Source organism: Mesocricetus auratus, unplaced genomic scaffold, assembly GCF_017639785.1.
Source record: "Mesocricetus auratus isolate SY011 unplaced genomic scaffold, BCM_Maur_2.0 Super-Scaffold_100003, whole genome shotgun sequence".
Classification (NCBI taxonomy): Eukaryota; Metazoa; Chordata; class Mammalia; order Rodentia; family Cricetidae; genus Mesocricetus; species Mesocricetus auratus.
In genome coordinates, this window is record NW_024429188.1 from 42,744,017 (window position 1) to 42,767,583 (window position 23,567).

Here is a 23,567-nt window from a genome sequence, read left to right on the forward strand (position 1 = left end):
AGGCTTTGGCCAGGGAATTAAGATGATCTCATCTCTGTCGCAAGCATCATCAATCAAGAGGCCTGGCACTAGACAAGCTTCTAGAAGATGAAAAGAAAAAGAAAGCTCCAGCCCTTTCCTTTGGGAGCTTTTGTTGGTATCTAGAGAACATGCTGCAGTCGGAACAATGCCCCTCCATTTCCTGAGCATATTCTGTGTAAGAGACCCATGGACTCCTGGGCCTCAGATTGTGTCTCTAACCTTTGCTACATTGTGAGTTCCCAGCCAACCCGGGCTATAATGTGAGAAATGGTATCAAAAAGGAGATACAATAAAATATCAAAATCAATGAAGAAATGAAATAAATTGAGGACCGAAAGCCTAGAAGATGGTAAAGGTGTGATCTTTGCATTATTGTTCTTTTTGTTTAGAGACTGACTATCACATAGCCCAGGGTGTCCTGTAACTCACCATGTGCCCCTGCTGGCTTTGAATTGCTGGTCTCCCTGCCTCTTTCTCCTAAGTGCTGGCTTTATGAAGGTACACCACCACAACCACTAGAGCTATGATCTCTTCAGATTGTGATTTCTAGTTTTCAGAGAGTTAGTCATTACATCCAATGAGCCAAACATGGAATGTTTTCTCTTCTTTCAAGCATTCTGACACACAAGATTAACGGCTGGGAAACTATAGATCAACTCAATGGGGGTGAGCATTTAAGTCTTTACTGATTTGAGAAGAGTAGAGCCAGACCTCTTAGACTCCACAAACCCAAATTTTTGGAGAAGGGGAAGCTGAGTAGTTGGGAGAGGTATGTATGTGGGGGGAAACTAGAGAACTGGTCCTTCTCTCCCCCTGCATCATTGCATTGCCAAGACTGCATGCTTTAGAGTCACTAGGGAATGGCAGATACACATGATGTGGCTAGCTCAGAGGTCACCAACTGTGGAGGAGAACCTTCCATTTTCCTTACTGAGACATCCGCCACACAGGCTCACAGCTACACACATGTGTGGCTGACCTGAATATAAATCTGTACAGGTGGCATAGTGAGAAGGAAAGGGAAATCTTTTTTCTCCATAGATTAGGTCTCACATTGTATCACAGATTGGCCTTGGTCTCATGATTCTCCTGCCTCAGGCTCCACAATATCTGACACTTCAGATATGCCTGGTGTGGTAGAAACTCTTAATGTAAACTAAGTAATGTTTTTGATCTGCATTTCTTAGTTGAAAAATTATACAATCCACAAGGATAATCCCAGCTAAGACTCCTAGCAATATTGGACAGGGTCCCTGAATAGGCCTTCCCCTTTAATCAGATTAGTGACTACTCTAATTGTCATCATAGAACCTTCATCCAGTAACTGATGGAAGCAGATGCAGTGACCCACAGCCAAGCACTGGACTGAGCCCCTGGAGTTCAGTTGAAGAAAGGGAAGACAGATCATATGAATAAGGGAGGTCAAGATCATGATTGGGAAAACCACACAGACAGCTAAACTGAGCTAGTGGGAGCTCAGGGACTCTGGACTGACCGCTGGGGATCCTGCATGGGACCAAACTAGGCCCTCTGAATGTGGGTGACAGTTATGTGACTTGATCTGTTGGGGGAGGCTGGCAGTGGGACCAGGAACTATACCTGGAGCATGAACTGGCTTTTTGGAGTCCATTTCCTGTGGTGGGACACCTTGATACAGGGGGAAGGGACTTGGTCCTGCCTCAACTTGGCATGCCAGACTTTGTTGACTCTCCAAGGAAGGCATTACCCCCCTCTGAGGAGAGGATTGGAGATTTGGGAAAGAAGGGAGGTAGGAGGTGGGATGTGGGAGGCAGAACTGGGGTTAGTTTGTAAAAATGAAAAAAATAAATAAATAAAAGTGGAAAAACAAACAAGCAAAAGTCTGCAATGCTTTCTACCCCAAGGCTAGGATCTAAAGAATGACACAAAGTGAAGATGAGCTGTGGGAGAGGCCACTGCATATCAGATCTACCTGGCAATACATATTTGGCCCTATAGCAAACAAATGTATACACAAACAGGAAAACCCAGGAGCATATGGATAATACACATGATCAAGGAGAGATATATCTGAGCACTAATGATTATACCTGCAATACACACAGCTATGATCACCATTTTCCATATGCAAGTACTTTATGGTTTGCAACACACTTCTCATACATCTGCTTCCAGCACTATTCAAGTGGAGGATCATGAATTCAAGGCCAGTCTGACCTACATAGTGGAAACCTGTCCACACACACTTTAGCTGTCAGGCATGAGAAACCAATCTCAAACCGACAGGGAAACTCCCTTTTCGTTGACCACCTTTCATAGTGCTGAGAGGTACTGTGCAATATAGGCTGCAGTATAGAAAATACATCAAGGGACTTCTCCAGCCCTGGACCATACATGCTACAATACCACCCTGCCAGGGTTGCAATAGTGGCATGACAGATGTAGGGATAACTAATAGATTTCTGATTGGAATTGAGGCCAGTTATACAAGAATTCATTCATGCATGACACTGTAATCCTCATCACAAGTCTATGACTGGGGAGTTTATAGACCCTAGGGTAGAAGATGCTATTGTTATTTTCCTAAATGGTCATGTTGTCAGATTTATTTCTAAATACATGTAGACCTGGGATCTATATTGTCAGAGAAGCTTCTTTTTGAAGTGGGCAATAATCCATGTGTTGAGAAGAGAGTGAGTGCCCATCACTAAATGGGAGATCTTTATTAACTTTCCACCAAGGCTTAGAGACCATCAAGGAAGCAGAGACAGAAAGAATGGAAGAAACAGAATGGGGAAGAGTTCTGTGAAATGCTGTCTTTTGGACATGACATGGCTGTTGCAATCATGAGATCACAATAGCTGTAGTTACCTACAAGGATTAAGCCAGCCAAAACTCCAACATGGATAGTGTCCTAGCTTGGTTTCTGTTGCTGTGATAAAATACTGCCCCAAAATAATGTGGTTAAGGAAAAAAGGGTTTGTTTCCACTTAGAACTTCATCCATCATGAAGTCAGGGCAGGAACTCAAAGAAGGAACCTGCAGGCAGTGACTAAGCAGAGGCCATGGAGGATGCTTTATGTGTTTGTTGCTCATGGTTTGCTATACTACCTTTCTTATACATCTCCAGCCAACCTGCGCAGGGATAGTATCACCCACGGTGGGCTGGGCCCTCCCACATCAATCATTATTCATGAAAATATTAAATAAATTGTCTTTTATAATAAATTCACTCTTATGTGGATTCTAGGATTAAGCTCAGGTTGCCAAGCTTGAATGGCAAGCACCTTTATCCATGGATCTTTTTTGTTTTGTTTTGTTTTGCTTTGCTTTATTTTGAGACACGGTCTTATGTAGCCCAGGCTGGTGTCAAGTCACTATTTAGTCAAGGATGTCCTCCAATGTGCGTGTGTCCACATGGCAAAGTGTATGTTCAAAGGCCAGAGAACAACCTGTGAGCATTAGTTCTTTCCTTCTAACATGTAGGTCCTACGGATCAAACTAAGTATGTCAGACTATGTGTAAGCATCCTTACCCACTGAACCGTTTTCTTGGTTCTCTTCCACTTTGTTTTCTTTTCCTATGTCCTCTATCTTTACTTTTGCCCTCCCTCCCTGCTTCCCTCCCTCCTTCCCTTCCTCCCTCCCTCTCCTTCCTTCCTCCCTCCCTCCCTCCCTCCCTCCCTCCCTCCCTTCTTCCTTCCTTCCTTCTTTCTCTGTTTTATTTAGTTGTTTCATTTATTTTATAATTGATATGGAGGTCACATATAGCCCAGGCTGGCATCCAATTCACTATATAGCTTAAGATAACTTGACTTTCTGTTCCTACTGCTGAAATTACATGCCTGTGTCTCCAAACCCAGCTTTATGTGATGACTGCGATCAAACTCAGAGTTTCCTGAATGCTAAGTGAGCATCTTACCAACTGAACTACATCCCAGCTTCCTTTTAAAGATTGTATGTATGTGTGATCCATGTACATGTGTGGTGCTCTTTGAGACCAGAGAGGTAGTTGGTTCTGGAACTGGAGTTACAGGATACTAGGAACCAACCTGTGGGGACTGGGAACTGAACCAGGGTCCTGTACAAGAACAAAAAGTACTCTTAAACACTGAACAATCTCCCCAACCCAACTTCCTTTTCTTTTTTGTTTTTTTTTTTTTTACAAAGTCTCATAATATAACTCAGGTTGGCCTGGAATATTCTATGTGGCCCATGATAGCCTTAAAGTAACTGCAGTCTTCACTCTTACCTTTCTGAATGTTAGGATTATGAGCATGAGTCACTATACCTGGATTATTTTATATATTATTTTAAAGGTAATTTACATGGACTTTGTGGTGCATACATTTGATTCTAGGACTTGGGAGACACAGGAAGTAGGAGTACTGCATGTTCAAGGCTAGCCTGATCGACATAGCAACTTTCAGGCTAGTAAGGGCTTCAGAAGAATTAAAGTATCCCAGGGGCTGGAGAATTGCATCGCAGGTTAAGAACACGTTCTGCTAGTCCAGAGGATCTGGGTTTCACTCCCAGCATCTGCTTCCAGCAACACACAACAACCAATGGAATCTTGCTGAAAACAACCAACTACAAAAGAATATAATGCAGTAATTCCATCCTCCCTCCACCACAATACTTTATGATAACTGAAAAACCATCAACAAATACCAAATGGATACACTGAGAAGTAAAAGCTTCCCTTTTGTTTTTAAAAATATTTTATTTTTACTTTTAAAAGTTACTCTGTGTATGTATGCCTCTGCGTGTGTGCTGTGTGTCATTGAGTGCAGTATCTGCAGAAGTCAGGACAAGGCTTCAGTCAGGACAAGGCTTCAGATCCCCTGGAACTGGAGGTGGTTGTGATCTGCCCAAGATGCATTCTGGGAACCAAATCAGGTTCCCTGGAAGAGGAGAATGAGCTTTCAGCCACTGAACTATCGCTCCAGCCCCTTGTTCTTCTCAATACATCTGCTGCTTCTAGAGATAACTATTGTTATGAGCTTGCCATTCGTTTTTCTACTCTGGAGACTTATAATTCATAAATGGTATCATATCATTAATAATGTTCTGTGAATTAATAATAGACTGAAAGTTCATTTCATGGTAGCTTATGCTTTTTTAAGGCTAAACAACCTCCTGTTGAATTGATATACTATTTTTGCGTGGCACCACTGAGCTCCATTTTCAGTATTATAATAATGTGTTTAGAAGCCAACTAATGATTGCAATTGAGACTGTTTTATTTAATTGTTGCAGTATAGCAGTGAATGACCTTGTAAATGCCTCTGTGCACAACAATAGAATGTTTTTCTAAAGTACACTAGCAGCTAAGTTGTAACAGTGTGTGATTTGTTGTTAGGAACTGAGAAAGTAGTAGGGAGACAGGAGAGATCGTTCCATTGATCTTGTCTCCAAACAGGAGAAGCCGAGGAAATACAAAGTAGCCCCCATTGGGTAGGAGCTGGGGAGGCTAGGGGTGGTGGGGGCTGAGGGGAGGGAGAGGGAGCTGGAATTGACAGGTGAAGCAAGTTTGTTGCTAATTTAAGTAAAAAAAAAACAATAAAGAAGGCAACTATACTAACTATTGTATCACCACTATCACGCCAAATTTTGCCCTTATAAGATCAAAACAGAATATATTCTGATATGCCTGCAGGGCTACAGATAAGAACAGCTGTCCTTCAGGAATGGAGGGAAAGAAAGAAAACAGCAGCAGTTGACGAGACAAAGCCAATGTGGAAGGGAGGCCTGATGAGCACCGTGAAATGACTGTGCCTGCCAGAGGAGCTAAGGGGAAGCAGAGAGTACAAGGAGGGAACAGAGACCGGGGAGGGCTTCATGTAGGTGAGGCCCAGGTGGCCCAGGGACAAGAGGGAGCACACTGCCTGTGGCCAGAGTAGCCTGGCTGGAGGGCAAGGCCTGTGCTGGGAGCTGTGGGAAGAAAAGAAGGCTGGGAAGGGAAGTGTGTGCATCACGGGGCGGGCCACCTGCCAACTCTGAGGACAGGTCAAAGTCGCCATTTCTGAAGATCGCCATGTTAACCACATGGAGGATGGCCAGGGCAGGGCAGCCTAGAGGCAGGAAGACCAGGGAGGCACCTGTTTTCACAGTTCAAACCAGTGGCTTAGGGAGGACCTAGGGTACTGTTGGTAGACACAGCATGAAGGAAGCTGTCGAGGACAGACACACAGAGAGCACAGCTTGGTGACCAACGGGAAGGGGCCAACACAGGAGAACTCAACAAGATGATACTGTGCACACAACAGACGCTGCTAACAACAAACCCACTGACAGATACAGAGCTGCTGGGGGGATGAGGGTGAGCACACCTCACAGAGCCCGGCCCCTGAGAGGTAGCCACCAGGCACTGTGGGACACACGGCAGGATGGAGGGATGGGGCACGTCCTTCTAGAAGTGTAGAGTGTGACTATGCATGTTTTGCAGAGGTAGCACAAGCAGCGCATGCAGACTGGTCACATATGGCTGGCCACTGGTCTCTGGGGACAGGGCTGGGATCTACTGACTAGACTGTGAGTCCCTCTTGGCAGGACTCATTTCCTATTGCAAGAGGACACTGGTTCAAACTGAACACATCGCCTGGCTGGGGGAAGCTCCTGAACTGCTTACAACTTTATGTGAGGAAAGGCCAGGAAGAAAGCCTACCCTCTCACTGTCGTCCATTAGCGGGATTAATAATAAATATCCCCAGGCACTTGATGTTGGCAAGATGCCTTGTCACTGCTGCTCATTACCCATCCGCTATCCCTAGCTTCTAGCCTGCCCATTAGGTGCTGTGCTGATAGGAATCATAAAATGCAGGCTTTCTGCCTGTCACAGCCTGGGACTGAGGTCACGGGTTTAGGTAGAAAGAAAGTAGACTTAAGTTCACACGATCCAGGCCCAGCTTCTTATCTTATTATTAAGAAACCATGTGATTTTCCAAAAGGTAATTCATTTCTTAGACTCTCAACCCCCTCATTCCTAGCTCTGCAAAGTCTTTTGTGACATGATGTGAGTTACTAAATGGCTTCTCTAATACTATATGGTAGATAACATTTTCTCTGCTGTCACTCAAGCTGTTTTTTGTTTGCTTGTTTGTTTCCAAGAAGAGTACCCTGTTACTTCGGTTTATATTCTCAGCCATATTGTGTCACAAGGTGAACTTTTTCTGTTGAAGAGGCAGCACTATATTCTTTTATAGTACTTTCTAGCTAAAGAATGTGCACACCTACACATACCACATCTACCCATTAACAGACGTAAACTCACGCACCAAAAAAAAACAAAAAGCTGGGTAGCAGGTTAAGGAGCTGAGCAAACTACTTAAAAGGTAAGAGAGGCATAGGAATCCAAGTGGAGTAGGAGAGGATGCTGTAGGCAGGGGCATGGTAGAGCAGTGAAGGAAGTAGTTATAAAGAGCCCGAGGGAGGTAGGCGGGATTCGACCTAGGGGAGGAGAGATTGCAATAGTGCAAGTGTATGGTCAGAAGCACAGAACTGTGGCAAGTCTTTTCCAGCCAGACTATAAGGTTGATTTATGTAAAAGTGTGCCACAAGATCTCTTGCTGATCCTGGAGCTCGCTAATTACTTTGGCTGTCTTGACAAAGAGCTTCTGGGATCTACTTGTCTCTGCCCTGTCCCCATGAACCTCCTTGCCAGGCTACTAAGTGGATGGTAGAATTAAAATTCAAGTCGCCATGCTTATTTTGCAACCATTTTCCAAATGGATCCAACTCTCCAGCCCCTACACCTTACTTTTAGTCTCCTGTCCCTTGATTATGATGTTTCCAGCTTTCTTGGACACTGGATCTAAAATGCTCCCGCACTGCATCTCCTCATAGTGGCCCTCACCTTGCTTTACTGTTTGATTTGCCTAACCTTCCTTGAATGATAGGAATTTTCCTCATCTAAAACCACAAATCTCTTCATGCTCCCTATTTCTCCCTGAGGAGCCAATCTATGTGTACATAGCTAGACTTTATTCTCATCTAAATTTCTCCACAAAGACTGGCATAAACCAGATCACATCTAAACTTAATTGTAGGGATTAATCTGGTCTGAGAAAGACTGGTGTAATTCTTGCATCATGTATGTTCACAATAAGCACTTGCATGGGGGGAAGAATAGAAATATTGACGATGTAAACATGGAGTGGTATACAAAGAGGTAGGAAACGAAGATGAATTTCCCTGCTCATAGTGAGGAACAGCAGAGAACCACAGCTGCCTCTACTTTGCTCTGACAATAGGGAGACTATTTCAATTCTAATATCCCAATAATGTTCGGTTGCTTGACCACAGTAACCATCACCACTTTAACTAACTTCTGTCTAGTGAAGTGGGAATGTGGGGCATTTCTTCACCTGTTCCTTTTTGCCCCTGATTTTAACCATCATTTTGTCACTTGTACTATTGCAATCTCTCCTCCCCAAGGTCCAATCTCACCCATCTCCCTAAGACTCCTTATAACTACTTCCTTCACTCTCCTACCTTCCCCCACCCTAAGGCATCCTCTCCCACTTCACTTGGATTCCAATGCCTCCCTTACCTTCTTAGTGGTTTACTCAAGTCCTTGACATGCTACCCAGTTTTTCCTTGTGCATGTGCTTGCGGGAGTAGGTGTGGTGTGGCTGTGGGCGTAGACATACACATAGGGATTAGGGAATGACATACTGGGGATTTCCACTTTCCAGACAGTTCAACTAGTCTGCAGTGAACTTATTTTATTTTAGGTATTTATTTTGGTGTCAAAATCCTTTAGGCTCCAGGTGAACATGAATCAAAGAATCAGTAAGCTCCTTTCACTTTGCGGGTGTGTGTGTGGGGGTCCATGGGCCATGTCAGTATCGAGGAATATGATTGGCTGTTAATTTCTACTCCTGATACCAACGTCTCCGAAAGGCTCTTCCTTCCCCCTCCACTGCCTATCAATGGTATCAGTGACAGAAATGGAGGCATGTTGATTCATGAACTCTGTTAAGTTGTGAGAGGTGGAAATAGGACTGTTAAGTTCCTGAGTGGAAATGCAAGACTTCATGCAACCATGTTTATGCTTTTTTCTGAGCAGGCTGATTCTTTCTCTTTCTTTTATAATGTTTGAGTGGGAAAGGACCTTGGAAACCCAGTAGTTTGGTCACTGTTACAGAAGGGGAACCTCAATGCTAGAGAAGGGAAGGGACTTGCCCAAGAGAGCACAGAGGGCACAGGGGTGCATTAATGATAAAACTGGGATTTGAAGCCAAGTGGGTGCTGTGGTTGCCCCTTTCAAATGCCCTTTCCACTATTCTGTAGTTGAGGCTCCATCAATGAGGTATATGGCACCTTACCTCACAAAAGACACGCAACCCATGCTCCTGCACAGTTGCCAGAACAGGAGGGTATATCTCACCCGAGAGCCTTATACCCTTATCAAAAAGTGAATTCAAGTCTGGGGTTGGGGAACACACCTGTAATCCCAACACTAGAGTGGCAGAAGCAGGAGGATGACGAGTCCAAGTCAACTGAATACTGCTACTACCCTGTGTAAAAAGAAAAAGGATGTTTAGAAATTGTGGCACACACGTGAAAGTCAGTAGAGGCAATAGGATTAACAGTTCCAGACTAGCCTCAGGTACCATAGTAGGGACTGTGAATTCAATACTAACCTTAGCTACACAATGTGTTTAAGGTCAGCTCCGGTGACAAATAGACCAAAAACAAAACAAAACAAAAGCAAAAACAAGCCAAAAAAACAAAACACACAAAAAAAACCCACTAATTTGCCGGGGTAGGGCTAAAGAAAGGACTACAGTCCTGGTCTGAGTAGAGTTGAGACTGGGAATAGGAGGAAAGAAAGGGAATTTAGAATATAGATATTTGGAAAAGATCTCGATTCTGAAGAACATGACGCCCAAATAGTGTATAGGAAGTGTGACAGTTGAAACGAGCCCTATAGACGGGAATGAAGTGTTTAGGAGGAGCTGAGGCAACTTAGTCAAGAGAAGTTTCCTGAGGAGTAGCAGAACTCTGGGGAGCGCTATGGACAGCAGAGAATTTGCTGTGCTCCCATGGAGCTTAGATGAAGCATGATTGGAAGTCACAGAGCAAAAGAGTTCAAAAGTACCCCGGAGGAACTTTCTAATCAGCAAGGATGCCTAGAGAGGGACTAGGGCAGCTCCAATGGGCAGTGGGTTCCCCAACAGTGGTTAACTCACAGTTGAGAGCTGCATAAGCATCTGCTAGGGTGTGGCCCCCACTAAAGCTCTGGCTCAGACTGGGGGCGGAGTCTGAGGGTCAAAACTTGAAGGGCTAGGGACTGTTAGAAAGGTGCGAGGGGGCAGAGTGGGTCTGGGTGGGGAGTGGGAGTCCTTCTTGGGGCGTTTGGGCCCCCGGCCTGGCCCCCCACGTGGCTGGAGTGGCTGCACTGGGCTGGGCCGGGCTGGGCGGGGCGATGCCCGAAGCCGCGGGCAGGCGGGCGGGAGGGCGGGGAGAGGCGCGGAAGCCCGGCCACATAAAGGAGCAGCGGCGCAACGGGGGCGGCTCTTTCCTGGGTGGGGTTTGTAAAGTCGTGGCCCGTTAGCAGGAAGCGGAGCAGTCGTCCGACTCTAGAGTGGGACCCAATCTGAGCACCCGGCTCTCCCGAGTCCTTGCCGAAGTGTACCGCGTGCTCAGAACAGCCCGACAGTTTCTAGCCAAACTTCGCCAACTCCTCTGCCTTTGCCGCCACCATGCCGAAGACGGTGAGTGCCGGGGACAGGCGCTGTCGGTCCCGAGGGCTCCAGTTTGACCCTTGCAGCCCCATGGCTGCGTGCTTGCCTAGTCACAGGCCTGCTGGGGATGCCGGGCTATCTATCCCTCAAGGCCCTAGAAGAAGAGGCTAGTGGGGTCCTCCTTTCAGAGTTCTAGAGGGTGAGGGGCTGTCCGGACTAGAAGTGTGGATAAGGAGGGGCCAACCTTTCTCAGGGTCCAGTTCCCCGCCTCTGGGATGAGGCAGTGGAAACTCAGGGTTGTTGGGCACTGGGAAAGAGGACTCTACTTTTGAGAACATTGCCCCGGCCCAGGAATTGGCGCCTTTCTGGAGCAAGGCGACCACTGTCCCAGAAGAGCCCCATGATAACCGAGAAACAGGGAGGAGAGAGGAAGTTGCTCAGGGAGGATCCCGCAAGCCCATCCACCTATCCCATAGCCATCTGCCCGTCGCCCCTACTCCTGCTCTGCCCCCTTCGACCGCTCCTCAGCTTAAACTGCTTTCCCCTGGGAGATGAGGGGGATGTAGAGGGTGCTCAACACCTAGGCTACTTCCTTTTACCCAGGGGTGCAAACACTTCAATAGGTACGAGTCTGTGGAGGGGCGCACTCAACCTAGTGGAAGAGAGGGCAGGTTTCTCTTCCTCTACGAAATCCCTGATAGACACAGTGCCTCTCTATCCCCTTAGGACTGCCCTGTGAGGTACGGGTTTTCTCCTGTGGGGGCCACACCTATCTAGCTTAGTGGTTGATTAGAGATCTGGACTCCACCCCACTGGCTGTTGCTACAAGAGCAGACGCCTCCAGGGAGTGAGGCCTAAGGGGGCCGGATGCCCAGTAAGGAGGGGTGGGGGAAGGGTTGTGCTTGACTAATGAGCTCTGCTTGCTTTTGTGCGAGTCACGCCAGGTCCTTGTTCGCGAAGGCCCAGTGACCAACGTGACTTGAGTCTCTTAGATGAAGGAGCTTGCTGGGCTCCTATGTCGTATGCTCCTGGCCCATCCATCTCCCTAGGATTGCCTGAGCCTGGTGGAGCTCAGATAGTGACTAGGATGCTTAGGAAGGGATGCGACCCCTGGGAGGAGAGGAGACTGAATAGATACTGGGAGGTCTTTGTGCCTATATTGAGGTTTAGTTCCCACCATAGTGTATTCCAGCTTCACTGCTGAACCGTTCCTGCCTTCTCAGAACTCTGTCCTTAAGGAACACAAAGTTTTTTTTAATTTCTTAATTTTTTTGAGACAGAGTCTCTGGTCTTACGTAAAATTATACGTTATGAACGCACGCGCGCGCGCGCACACACACACACACACACACGAATGAAATTATACTTGGTTCCCTTCCTCCATTCTTTTCCTCCCCTCAGTCTTCCCTCCTGTTTTCATATTACATGTATCCCGCTGCTGGGCTTTTTGCTTGGTCGTTTCTTTCTGAAGCAGGATCTTTCCCTGTAACTCAGGCTGGCCTAGGACTCCCCATGTAATGCACATAGGTTCTGAATTTTTGCCAATATTCCTGCCTCGGTCTCAGCAGTGCTGAGATTACAGGCTTGACAGTCACCACACGTGGCTTACTTTATTTGGTAGAGGGTCTGATTCTACTGCAGGCTGGCCTAGAACTCTCTTTGTAGCCTGAGGTAGTCTTAAAAACTCTTGGAAGTCATTCTGCTTCACCCTCCCAAGTGCAAGGACTGCAGGTTTGAGCGGCCACCACACTCGGCTTACACTCCTTCTCTTTTGTGTACTTAACCACTTCTAAACTGTGAAAGGTCCAGAGTGGTAGTGTAAAATCAAATCCCTTTGTTTGTATTAGCCGTGGTCAGTTTCACTGTTATAGGCAATTTTATCTAGCTGGGCCAGCCTGCTTTAAATCTGTTGAAATATGCCTATCTTGAACTGTTTTGTCTGGGCTTTGATGTTTCTTGGAAAAGGTTCTCCTACACTGTAGCACAGGCTGGCCTCCAACTCCTAGTAATCTTGACTCGGTCCTTGGAGTGCTATGATCATAGGCTTTCACAATATAACCAGCCTGTCTATCCTTCTGGAGAGAAAACAATTCTAAATTAAAATGTCTTTCGTAAGACTGCGAGGTGGCTTAACAGAAACGAGCTCACACTGCTCTTTCAGGTTCAGGTCTCAGCACCCACATGGTAGCTTAGAACTGTGTGTAACTCCAGTTCCAGGGGTTCTCACTCCCTCTTCTGGCCTCTTAGGCATTAGGCACAAATGTGACACACACACATACATACAGGTGGTCAAAACACTCACGTACATAAAATAAACATAAACATTTTTGAGAAGCCCTTTCCTTTTCACTCCTATCTTTAACTTAAAAAAAAACTCAAAAACTTTGGAAACACTCTTGGATTCCCTAAAAGGAGATTGTGAATTTTCTTTTTTCTTTTTTTTTATTGTAGCTTTGGAGCCTGTCCTGGAACTCTCCCTGTAGACCAGGCTGGCCTTGAACTCACATAGATCCCCCTGCCTCTGCCTCCTGGGTACTGAATTTAAAGGGGTGTGTCACAACCACCTGGCTGAGATTGTGAATTTTCAAGGTTTTGAGTTTTCTATTTCAAGCTCTATGATTTATTGTGTTATAATTTATTTATTTGCTTAACTGGTTTTATGAAGCAAGGTCTCATATATCCCAGGCTAGCCTTGAACTTCTAATCCTCTTGTTTCCACTGCTCAAGTGCTGGGATTTGAGACATATGCTGCCATACTTGAACAACTGCCAATTCCAGTTCTTCCCATGGTATAGATGGGGAAATTAAAACTCGTGTAGGGAGGACTGACCATGAGTGGTGCAGCATACCAACAGGAAGGCTACAACCTCAATCTAGGTCTTCGTGGGTCAGCCTTGGAAAAGCTGTTTGATTTACTGGGGTTTTAGCAGGCCAGGGAAAACGTGATCACTGGTGTCATCCATGATGGCAGACACAGAGCTCTGCTCCTTGAAGTATTTGAAAATATCTGGGTCTGCATTCAGCTAAACTTTAACAGGGGCTAAGAACTGTTTATTTTCCTGCCATTCCTAGCATTGCTTGAGCCACTGAAGTGGCACTAAAGTGGTACTTGGCAAATAGGGGGCAGAATTTCAGGCTTCTAACCCTTGAACCAGCCCTGCCTGTAGACTTGAGGGTGGGGCAAGGGATCAGGAATGAAGGTTGTATGAGAGGCTTCTGCCTCTATCCACTGCCCTGCCCCCAATATGTTTCTCTTTTGTGGAGACAGGTTCTTGCTATGTAGCCCTCCCTGGGCAGGCCTATAAAATAGACCGTTTTTTAACTTCAACGGTCATCTTGACTCTGCCTCCCAACTGCTGGAATTATAGGCGTGAACTACAACCTGAGGCTGTTTCGAAAGAGTCTTGCTATGCAACCCAAGTTGGCCTTGATTCCAGTCCATCCTACTTCTGCCTCTTTAATGATGAAATTATGTACTATCTCCACATTAGAATATTATTTATCTTAGTATTATTGTTATTATCAGGGTGTGTGGTGTGTGTGTGTGTGTGTGTGTGTACAAGTTGAGGTCAAAGGGCAAGTTTCAGGAGTTAGTTCTCTCCACTGTGGGATCTGAGAATCAAACTCAAGTGGTTAGATTTGGCTGGTAAGTTGTTCACCCTTTGAGCCATCGTGGAATCCATTTGCTTTGTTTTGTTTGTGACAGGATCTCTTGTTGCCCAGCTTGAATTTGAACTGGATATGTAGCCAAGGATAACCTTGAACTCTGTATCCTCCCACCTCAGCCTCTAGTTTGCTGAACCCTTCGTGAAATTGTAGATGGTAGAGAACAGAACAGGACCCATCTTTGGGATTTACTTTTTGCTTATTCATGAAAAATCTCTTGCACAGGGAGGAAAAAGTCAAGGCATAAAATACTCTTTACTCTCAGGTTAAACTTGGGGGAAAAGGTTGTTCTGTGAATCAGTGATGGCATGATATTGATGTTTTCTAAATGCCTGGAATGGCAACCTGTAAGGATGGTGTTGCCAGGCATGGTAGCTCATGCTTGTAATTGTAGCAGAAAGATTGTCATGAGTTTGAGACCAGCTTGAGGATGTCTAAAAACTCCCCTGCCTCCCCGCCCTGCATAGCTGCTGTCTTTTCTTTTAGTCTGTTATTCTCATCTAACTGCTTTACTAGATTGTGGAAATGGAAGGGACATTTAGAGGTCTTTCCCCATGCTTCCAAATCTAATTCTCTATGGATGAGAAGTGATGACAGCTACAATTATTCTGAACTCTGTTCTAATGGTGTTGCTTGGCAACAGTCTTTCTTAGATCCCATTGTATATTCCTGGGAGTCCACCCCCACCCCCACTGGAATTTCTAGACTCAGGGTCCCTGGAGGAGGGGAATCTGGCTACCAACAGTACTGTCCGGGTTGCTCTTTTCATAGGTCCACTGTCTCTGATCTTTGGAGGTTGATTTGACTCTGCCTAATCTTTGAAAGATAGAACTGAGGTTATCATGTGCTTCTTTCTTAATTCTCAATTTTTTCTCCCTGCTTCTCCACCTCATTCTTCTACTGTCGAAGAAGGAAAACAAACAAACAGTACAAAGGTGGTGGTCTTTGAGGCTGTACGTTGGTCAGGTCATGATGAGAATGGTTTTGCATAATTGACTGGCTTTGCTGTTCATCCCTCTTACTTCATGCTTGATAGAGCTGAAAAACTTTTCAATTCCACGTTCTATTTATGGTAGAAAAAGCCTTAGTTTGGAGGGTTAGCTCAACATTTCATGAACTTGGATGGCGGGTATTGGGAAATAGAAAGTAAAACTGAACTTAGAGTATTTGTTCTCCTTATATAAGGAGACGTGATGTTCTTTGATTTTTAAAGAATTGATGTGTGTTATTTATACTTGAACAAATAAAAATTATCCTTGAAGTTGGGTGGTGGTGAAACATGTCTTTAGTTCCAGCATTCTAGAGACAGAGGCAGGCAGACCTCTGTGAGTTCCGAAGCTAGCCTGGTCTTACAGTGTGAGTTCCAGGACAGCCAGAGCTACACATGGAGACACTGTCTTGAAAAATTAAAAGAAAAATTCTTGAAAGTGTTTCTAGGACCTTTAAAGAAATTTTGCCCAGATAACTGAAATTTTAAATCTTGAATGAGTCTGTTCACAAAATTAAGCAGGTATCTTTTAAAAATTTGCTTCTGAAACTCAGTTTTTGTTGGTCCAGATTGGCCTGGGATGTTTGAGCATCTCCTTACTCAGCCTCCTAAAAATATCTTAAGTTGTCATTTTGTTCAATGTACAAATATATACAATTGTGTTAGTTTAACTTAATTGTGTTTATCAAAGTTGTTTCACAGCAGCAAAACTTGAATGAAAATAAAGAAAATATAGTTGTAAATGATGAAGCAAGTCTGGGCATGGTGGTACATGCCTCCAATCCCAGCACTTGGGAGGTAGAGGCAGGATGATCAGGGTTATTCCCCACCAAATAATGGGGCAACACGAGACCTTGTCTCAAAAACCAACAGAAAAGTTACTCAAAGTAGGCTATTAGCTAATTCCTTTCTGTCGGCTCTCAGTATCTCTTCCAGTTTGTCGAAAGGTACCTGTTCCCGTAATAGGTAACTGTAGGGGCCCGTTTAACATAGATATTCATGGCAACCTTGGTGGTACAGTGGTATAGCATTGGCTTTCCTGTTTTCATGTCCATTTCCTTGAGACATTCTTTGTTGTGCAGGGGGTTCTAGAAATAGAGGGTTGATAGTGCTTGCCAAAAGCTATTATCTTGTCTTCCTATGCTTCTGCAGCATTGTTTGTTGAGTACCGGTTTAGAATGTAGTGTTTCTGGTTCACTTCATTAGATCCTGCCAGTAATACTGGTGTGATTACTCTTGGCTGTTTTTCTGTTGGGTCCTGAGGTTTGGGCCGTTTTGTAATTTTCCTTACTGAGGCAAGAAAGAAACCAAGTGAGACTACATTGTGAAGGTGGTGAGTTTATTGAAGAGCTCTAGACAAACAGGAAAAGCTTTATAAGAGTTGGGTGTGGTGACTTATGGCTGTTAATTTCAGCACTCTGGAGACTGAGGCAGGAAGATGCTGTGAGACTGAGGTCAGTCTAGGGCACATAGTGAGTTCAGTGTCAGCTTGACTAACAGGAAATCTCTATCTTCATAAAGATTTTTGTAGGCTTCTCTCCCTCTCTTCTCACACTGTACAGCGCCTTCTGCGTCCTAGATTTCTTATTGTTTTACTGAAGGTTAGGGAGATACTAGGTTCTTTTTTGAGGGGAGAGAACATTGAGATAGGTTTAACATAGCTCAGACTTACCTTGAACTTGTGTAGAGGAAGGTGATTCCTACTGCTTCCATCTCCAAATACTGAGATCACAGGCATGTGCCACCACATCTAGCTTGAACTTATGAAGTTCTGTCTCAAATTTATTTCTAAATATAGTTGAGTAGTTAGATATATTGCCATATATTTAGATGGTGAAGATAAACAAATCTTCTAAGTTATATACTACCAGTGAGCTGGGAACTAGGTACTATGGGGTGCGGCATTTCAAATAAATGCTTGTGTATTTGGAGCATCCTAGAGCCTCCTCAGTCCAAAGATAAACGTTATCTAGGTTTTTTTGTTTGTTTTTGGATAACCAAGGTTTCTCACAAGAATATGTTGAGCTACAGAAAATCTGAGCTGGCCTTCTAGTTCAGCCTTTATATTTTCTATGAGGACACTGACACTTACAATAAGAAAGAGATTTGAGTGAGCTGATAATCAGCCAGGACATCTTGACTGTTGCCATTATAAGGGAGGATGTTTAGTTTTTTTCTGACTGGGGGGGGTGACTTGACCATCATGTTAGTGACTGCACAGCAATCCCTAGGGACTTCTAAAGATGAAGATGGTTCAAGTCCTGAACTTTTCTTGGAAACTCCATAGCACTTCCTAGATAGGTGTTTTATCTTGGCTGTGAAGGGTGGTAGAAGACAGATGGTTGAAGGAACTTTGGGAAAGGATATTTGCCTGTTTTCCTGTTTGAGACTAGGCCTTACAGTCAGTCCTAAGAGTCATATTTTCTTTGAAAGAGGATTTCTAGTCCAGGTTGAACTTGATCTAGTTATGTAGCTGAGGATGATCTTGCTAATTCTCCTGCTTCCACCTCTCTACCTGTTGGTTCACAGGTGATCACTACCATGACTTGAGTTTTTTGAATTCCTTAAATTTATGTATGTGTATGTATTTCTCTCTCTCTCTCTCTCTCTCTCTCTCTCTCTCTCTCTCTCTCTCTCTCGTCTCTCTCTGTCTCTGTCTGTCTGTCTGTCTGTCTGTCTGTCTGTCTCTCTCTCTCTCTCTCTCTCTCTCTCTCTCTGTGTGTGTGTAAGCACGCCTACATGTGGCATTGTTTATGTCATGAATGGAGGTCAGAGAATAGCTTGTAAGACTCAGTTCTCTTCCTCCACCATGTTGAACTCAGGTCATCAGGCATGGTAGCCAGCCCTTTTACTGGCTGATCCATCTCACTGCATTTGTATTTTTTTCAAATAGATTTCATGAGCCCTGGTTGGCATTGAACTTACTATGTAATTGAACCTGGCTTTGAATTTCTGACCTTCATGCCTCTATCTCCCAAGTGATGGAAATGTGGACTTGTACCCTCATGCCTATCAAGCTCTAACCTCTTTGAATTGAATTGACCTGTCTCTTGCATTACACAAATACTATAGTAATTTTCTTTCTAATTTGATGACAATATTTGCTGCTATAGTAACTGAGTCAATATAGTCTGGAGTCAACTGACCTTAGCTCTCAGCACTCACCTCTAGGTACTTTGCTAGTGGGTCAAGTCTGGAGAACGTAGTTGGCCAAAAAATGACATTTCAGGCTTTCTTAGAAAGGATATAGTATTAACAAGTACAGACTCTAGAATTAGACTGCTTGGACTCAGATTCCAGCTGACCAATGAGTTGCTTCTAACATGCACAAGGCTCTGGGTTCCATCCCAGAACTAAAAGGAAAAGGAACTAAGTAATTTACCACAGGTATAGCTCATTAGTCACACAGTTGTAACTCGAATTCAGGCTGTCTGGTTCTAGAGTCCGTGAATTTCCCATGTCCATCTCCATCCCTCCTCTCTAGTCCCACACTTCTGTTTTTTGTTTGTTTGTTTGCTTTGTTTTGTTTTGTTTTAAGCGAGGTCTTCTTTTATAGAATAAGATGGCCTTGAACTTGTAAACATTCCTTCTACCTTTACTTCCTGAGTGCTGGAATTATAGGCATATGCTGCCATCCATGATGGAACTTTTTTTTAGTGGAGTCAGCATAGGTGTCCCAGACTGGTCTCTGGACTCCTGGTCTCAAGCAATCTTTCTGTTTGGGCTTCTTGAATAGCTATGGACATAGGTATGAAACAAACATGCCTCACTAGGTTATTTCTGAGCCTTATTTTTCTCAACTATAATTTAAAGACAATACCTGCTTCATAGGGTTTTTGTGGAGGATTAAATGACAAGATTTGTATAAAGTTCTTATAACTGTGCCTAACATCTAACAGTGTCATATAAATGTAATCACCAATTATTGCTGATATGTCCAACCATCTACTAAGAGCTTCATTTTCATAATTTATTGAATTGTTACTATTACTGTAAGGTATGTAAACACAATGAACAAAGAATACAATTCCTGCCTTTATAAATTTCTCATTTAATTAGAGATTTAGGGCTAACTCATTCTTAGAAACAGTTTGATTAAAAATACCATTCATACATTTTTTTATAAACACAAACATATGACATATTCTATAGATTTTAATATGGAGTTTACTGGGACATTAGTGTTGCCTTAAAGAGGTACACACTTGGGGCCAGTGACTGTTCTGGGTAGGAAAGTGATAGGACTTTTGTAGAAGGGTGTCAACCAGATGGTCTTTGGCCAGTGCCCTTTTGAAATAGTCTTTTCTTCATTGGCAAACCCTTTGAATGAACTGTGAAGGATACTGTACCTTGACTTTTCTGAAACTGGTGAATTGATTCTAATAAAATCTGTTATTTTTCTTGCTCAAGTAGGTTTCTATATGACTCCAGGAGATGGTTTAGTGAGTGAAGTGCTTACTATGCAAGCATGAGGACTCATTTTGTATTCCCAGAACCCATGTGAAGGGTACAACTGCAATCCCTGAGCACCTACTGCATGATGGGGGCAGCGACAGGAGAATTTTGGAAGCATATGGGTCATTTGGCCTGGAGTAAAATAACAGAAACAAGAGAGATGCTCTCCTGAAATAAGGTGGAAACCTAGGACTGATAACTGAGGTTATCCTATAGTCCTCCATTTTGTGGCATGTGCACAGACACAGAAACATATATGTGTGCACTCACACCTACTTGTACACATTGATGAAAAATGGTTTCTCCTTCATGCTTCTGCTTGAACTAAGTCAAGAAATAGAACTGTAGAACTCACTGGAGACTTTCTATTCTGCCATTGCTTTGTTGCAAGAGGAGGCATTTGGGGGAAATAGAGGGATGAGTTCTCAGTGTGTGATTGTGACAGATGGAGGAGTATGATGATGGTCTCTGACCAGAGCCTACTTACAGCATGGTCACCTTGAATTTAGAGACTAAGAATTTGGGGTAATTTTCCAAGTACTGCTCTTTGGGTATGCTTGACAATAGAAATAACAGATCTAGTACAGTTTTCTAATTTATTTTTCTCTTGTGGAAACTGGATAGAAAATTTGTGTGACTGATGAAAATTTTTATAGTACTGATTGGGGCAAATTGTGGGAAGAGTTGAGGTTTGAGCATTTGGCAATATAGGACAATGTAGAGTCCTGAAAAATTACACCCTAGTTATGTATTTGGTAGATAATAGGGGCCAACACCTGTAAGAGGGAATAAACCTTATCCATGGGGCATGGTGGTTAGCATTTTCTTTTCTTTAGTTCTGGTCTCCCTTAGAAAGATGGAGGAAGTCTCACTATTATTATTTTTTGAGATAAGGTTTCATCATGTATATCAGTGTGACTCAAACTCACAGAGATCTGCCTCCTTTTGCTTACCGAATTCTGAGATTAAAGGCATGTGCCACCAAGCCTGGAAAAATCCATGTTATTCTTAAGATAGCTGAAGTAGTTCCTTCTCTTACCATTTTGTTCTAGTCCACCCCCATTCCTGGGTCCAATTCTTTTTAAAAAAATCTCAGGCTGAGTATGGGATTAAGTACACCTAAAGACTCTTTCTTAATTGTTATAGTCTTTAATTAACCCATGAGATGGGGTTGGAAGTGTCAAAGAAACATCCAGTATGATTGTAGTTAGTTAGGTTGCATAAGTTTTTGATATCTTCAAGGGTTTAGAATAAGCAAAACACTTTCTAATACCATCATAATAGACACTTATGAGAGGCTGACAAACCTAGAAATGTTATTTTGCTGAAACCAAAACTTATTGCCATGGATTTGCTTTTTTTCTATGGCATGAAAATATTAGCAATCTCAGAAATATGTAGAACTTCCTTCCCCAGCTTCTTTATTGCCCTTGGTTGATGGACATGGTGAATCTAGCATACACTTGGCAAGAATATTGGCTATTTTGCTTCAGGGTTACTTTCCTTCTCTGCGTTGGGTACTTGGAGGGTGTTCATGAAGCCTTTGAGATGGGTCTGGGAACAATTTAGCCTATTTGCCTTTCTGCAATAACCTAGGCATTTTCTTATGATTGGGAGTTTGCTTCCTGGCCAAAGGCCAGTTGCCAGAGGAAACCAGTGACTAAAGGCTTCCTCCCTGTGATGTCATCTTCTGGAACCATTCCTCACTATTCCCTACGAGTCAAGTGACCTTATTTGGCTATTTTTGCCCCCTCAAATCCCGAATCCCGTCTCACCTCAACTAATCTCCTGTTCTTCCTAACAGGGACTGCCTTCTTCAAGATTTTACAATGCTACCTGTAAACTTTTCTCCTTAGAGCCCTAAGAGGGGGAGGAGCAATGGGAAGTAAGGATGAGAGAGCCAGCTCTGGAATGGTTGTGATTTCTCCACCCTGCTTTCTTATCTTTGCTTGCCCTCTTGTCCCTGCATAGTTACCCCTCTTTAGTTTCTTACCAAGATTTCTGACAGCTTAAGTGTGGTCTTGCTTGGCCTGAAAAGGCATAGGGAGTGGGGTGGAGTGAAGGCTCTTAGCGTTTGAAAGTATTCTTTTGGAGTAGTTAAAGCCTTCCAGTTAATAAGGCCAAGTCTTGGCATGTGCGTGTTGTATGCCTAGGTTTTACTTGTCTTTCTCAAGCTGAGTCAAAGATCTACCTGCCTCCTCCTTTTCCCAGTCCTCAGATTAGGCTAGAAGAGTAGAGCTTTTGATGCATAAAGCTTCAGACACACACTTGTCCCATTGTTTTTTGTCCTGCCTTAAATTTTTTTAGATGTTTACATTTTATTTTATGTGTATGAATGTTTTGCCTGCCTGTATAACTCGCACAACTTGTATGCCTGGTGCTTGGGGTGGTCAGAAGAGAGCGTCAGATCTACTGGAACTGGAGTTAAGTATGTTTGTGAACCACCATGTAGGTGCTGGAAACTGCCTCTGGTCCTCTGCAAGAACACAAAGTGAGGGCTAAGACATCTCTCCAGTCTGTGTCCCCCCCTTTCTGCTTTTTGATAGAAATTGTAGAGTGGAAGCAGTAGTAGGCTGAATGAGGATATCTGATTTTAGCCTCTGCCTGTGTGAACTTGGACAATAAATTTTATAACTCTAATTTTTTATATGTGAAACAGATATTCTGATAATGTGTTTACTCTTAAAGAGAATAGAAAGATGAAGTTTGTGTAACAAAAGAGTGAGTGTTTGAAGTTGTCCTATCCCCTACTAAAATGACATTGAGGATGTTTTCAACAGACTCTTATTTCCAGGAGCTCTGCTGTGGGGACAATGACCTGGGGAAATAACTATCGACAGTGAACCTTGGGCATGGCCTTTCTGTCCACCCCGAAGACTAGAGTTTCTGGCTATTTTTGGTTATTGTTGACTTTAGAAAGAGTATAATACCCTTAGAATGGTCAGACTTCTCTCAGGAAAGAGATGACCAAGAACAAAATGAGATCTTATTTCCCCTCTCTTCATGCAACAGCCTTTTTGGGAATATGGGATTACTTTTGTTTTGAGCCTTAAATTACTAAAATTTCCTCTTGTCTGAGTCACCGACGTCTCTGCTGCCCTTATAGAGGGAAAACTTTGTGTGGCATTGGGTGGAACAAAGCAAAATAATTTCTAGTCAGGGAGAATATATGTATATGTGTGTGTGTGTGTATGTATATGTATATGTATATTATACTCCATGCTTAGTGTTGGGCTTTCAACTGATCCTGCGTTATGTGTTAGAATACTGAGTTAGAACTATAGATCAAAGGTGATGGAACTATGAAGTTGTTGTGAAGGTATGTTACATTGATACACCATAAGAAAGGACATACTTTTACTCCTTCCTGTCTTCCCTGCCTTTGGCTCAGTACTTGCTTGTGAATCTCATGTTGTATTTTATACCTTAACATGAACCTCACCGACTCTGAAGTATTGGTAACTGTCTTCCTCCTTTTAGGAACAGTTTTCTTAGGTAGTTTACCTAGAGATGACTTACTTTGTAAAGCTGGATAATGCTGCTTAGAAGAATTTTCTTTCCCAACATGGAGTTAGAATGGTTTCTAGGTCATAATGGCAGTTTCTTCTTCTTTGTTGGCAGTTCCCCATCCTTCCATGGTCCCCGTATGGGATCTACCAGTTGCAAGTGGTAGATCAAAATGGCTTTTGGTGAGAGAGTGCAGGCAAGCAGGTCACTGAAGGAAAGTAATGCACAGTTAAACAGAAGAACAATGGCCTTATTTTTGTA

At 43.6% G+C, this 23,567-nt stretch overlaps 1 protein-coding gene across 1 annotated transcript in view; it reads left to right on the plus strand.

The window, feature by feature from the left end:
• Positions 1 to 10,513: 10,513 nt before the first annotated feature.
• Msn (moesin) overlaps positions 10,514 to 23,567 on the plus strand; it is a 70,585-nt gene continuing 57,531 nt past the window's right edge. The window contains exon 1 of the mRNA XM_005081148.4: positions 10,514 to 10,720. Coding sequence (XP_005081205.1) covers positions 10,709 to 10,720 — 12 coding nt within the window. The 5' untranslated portion in view covers positions 10,514 to 10,708. The remainder of the gene's footprint in view (positions 10,721 to 23,567) is intronic.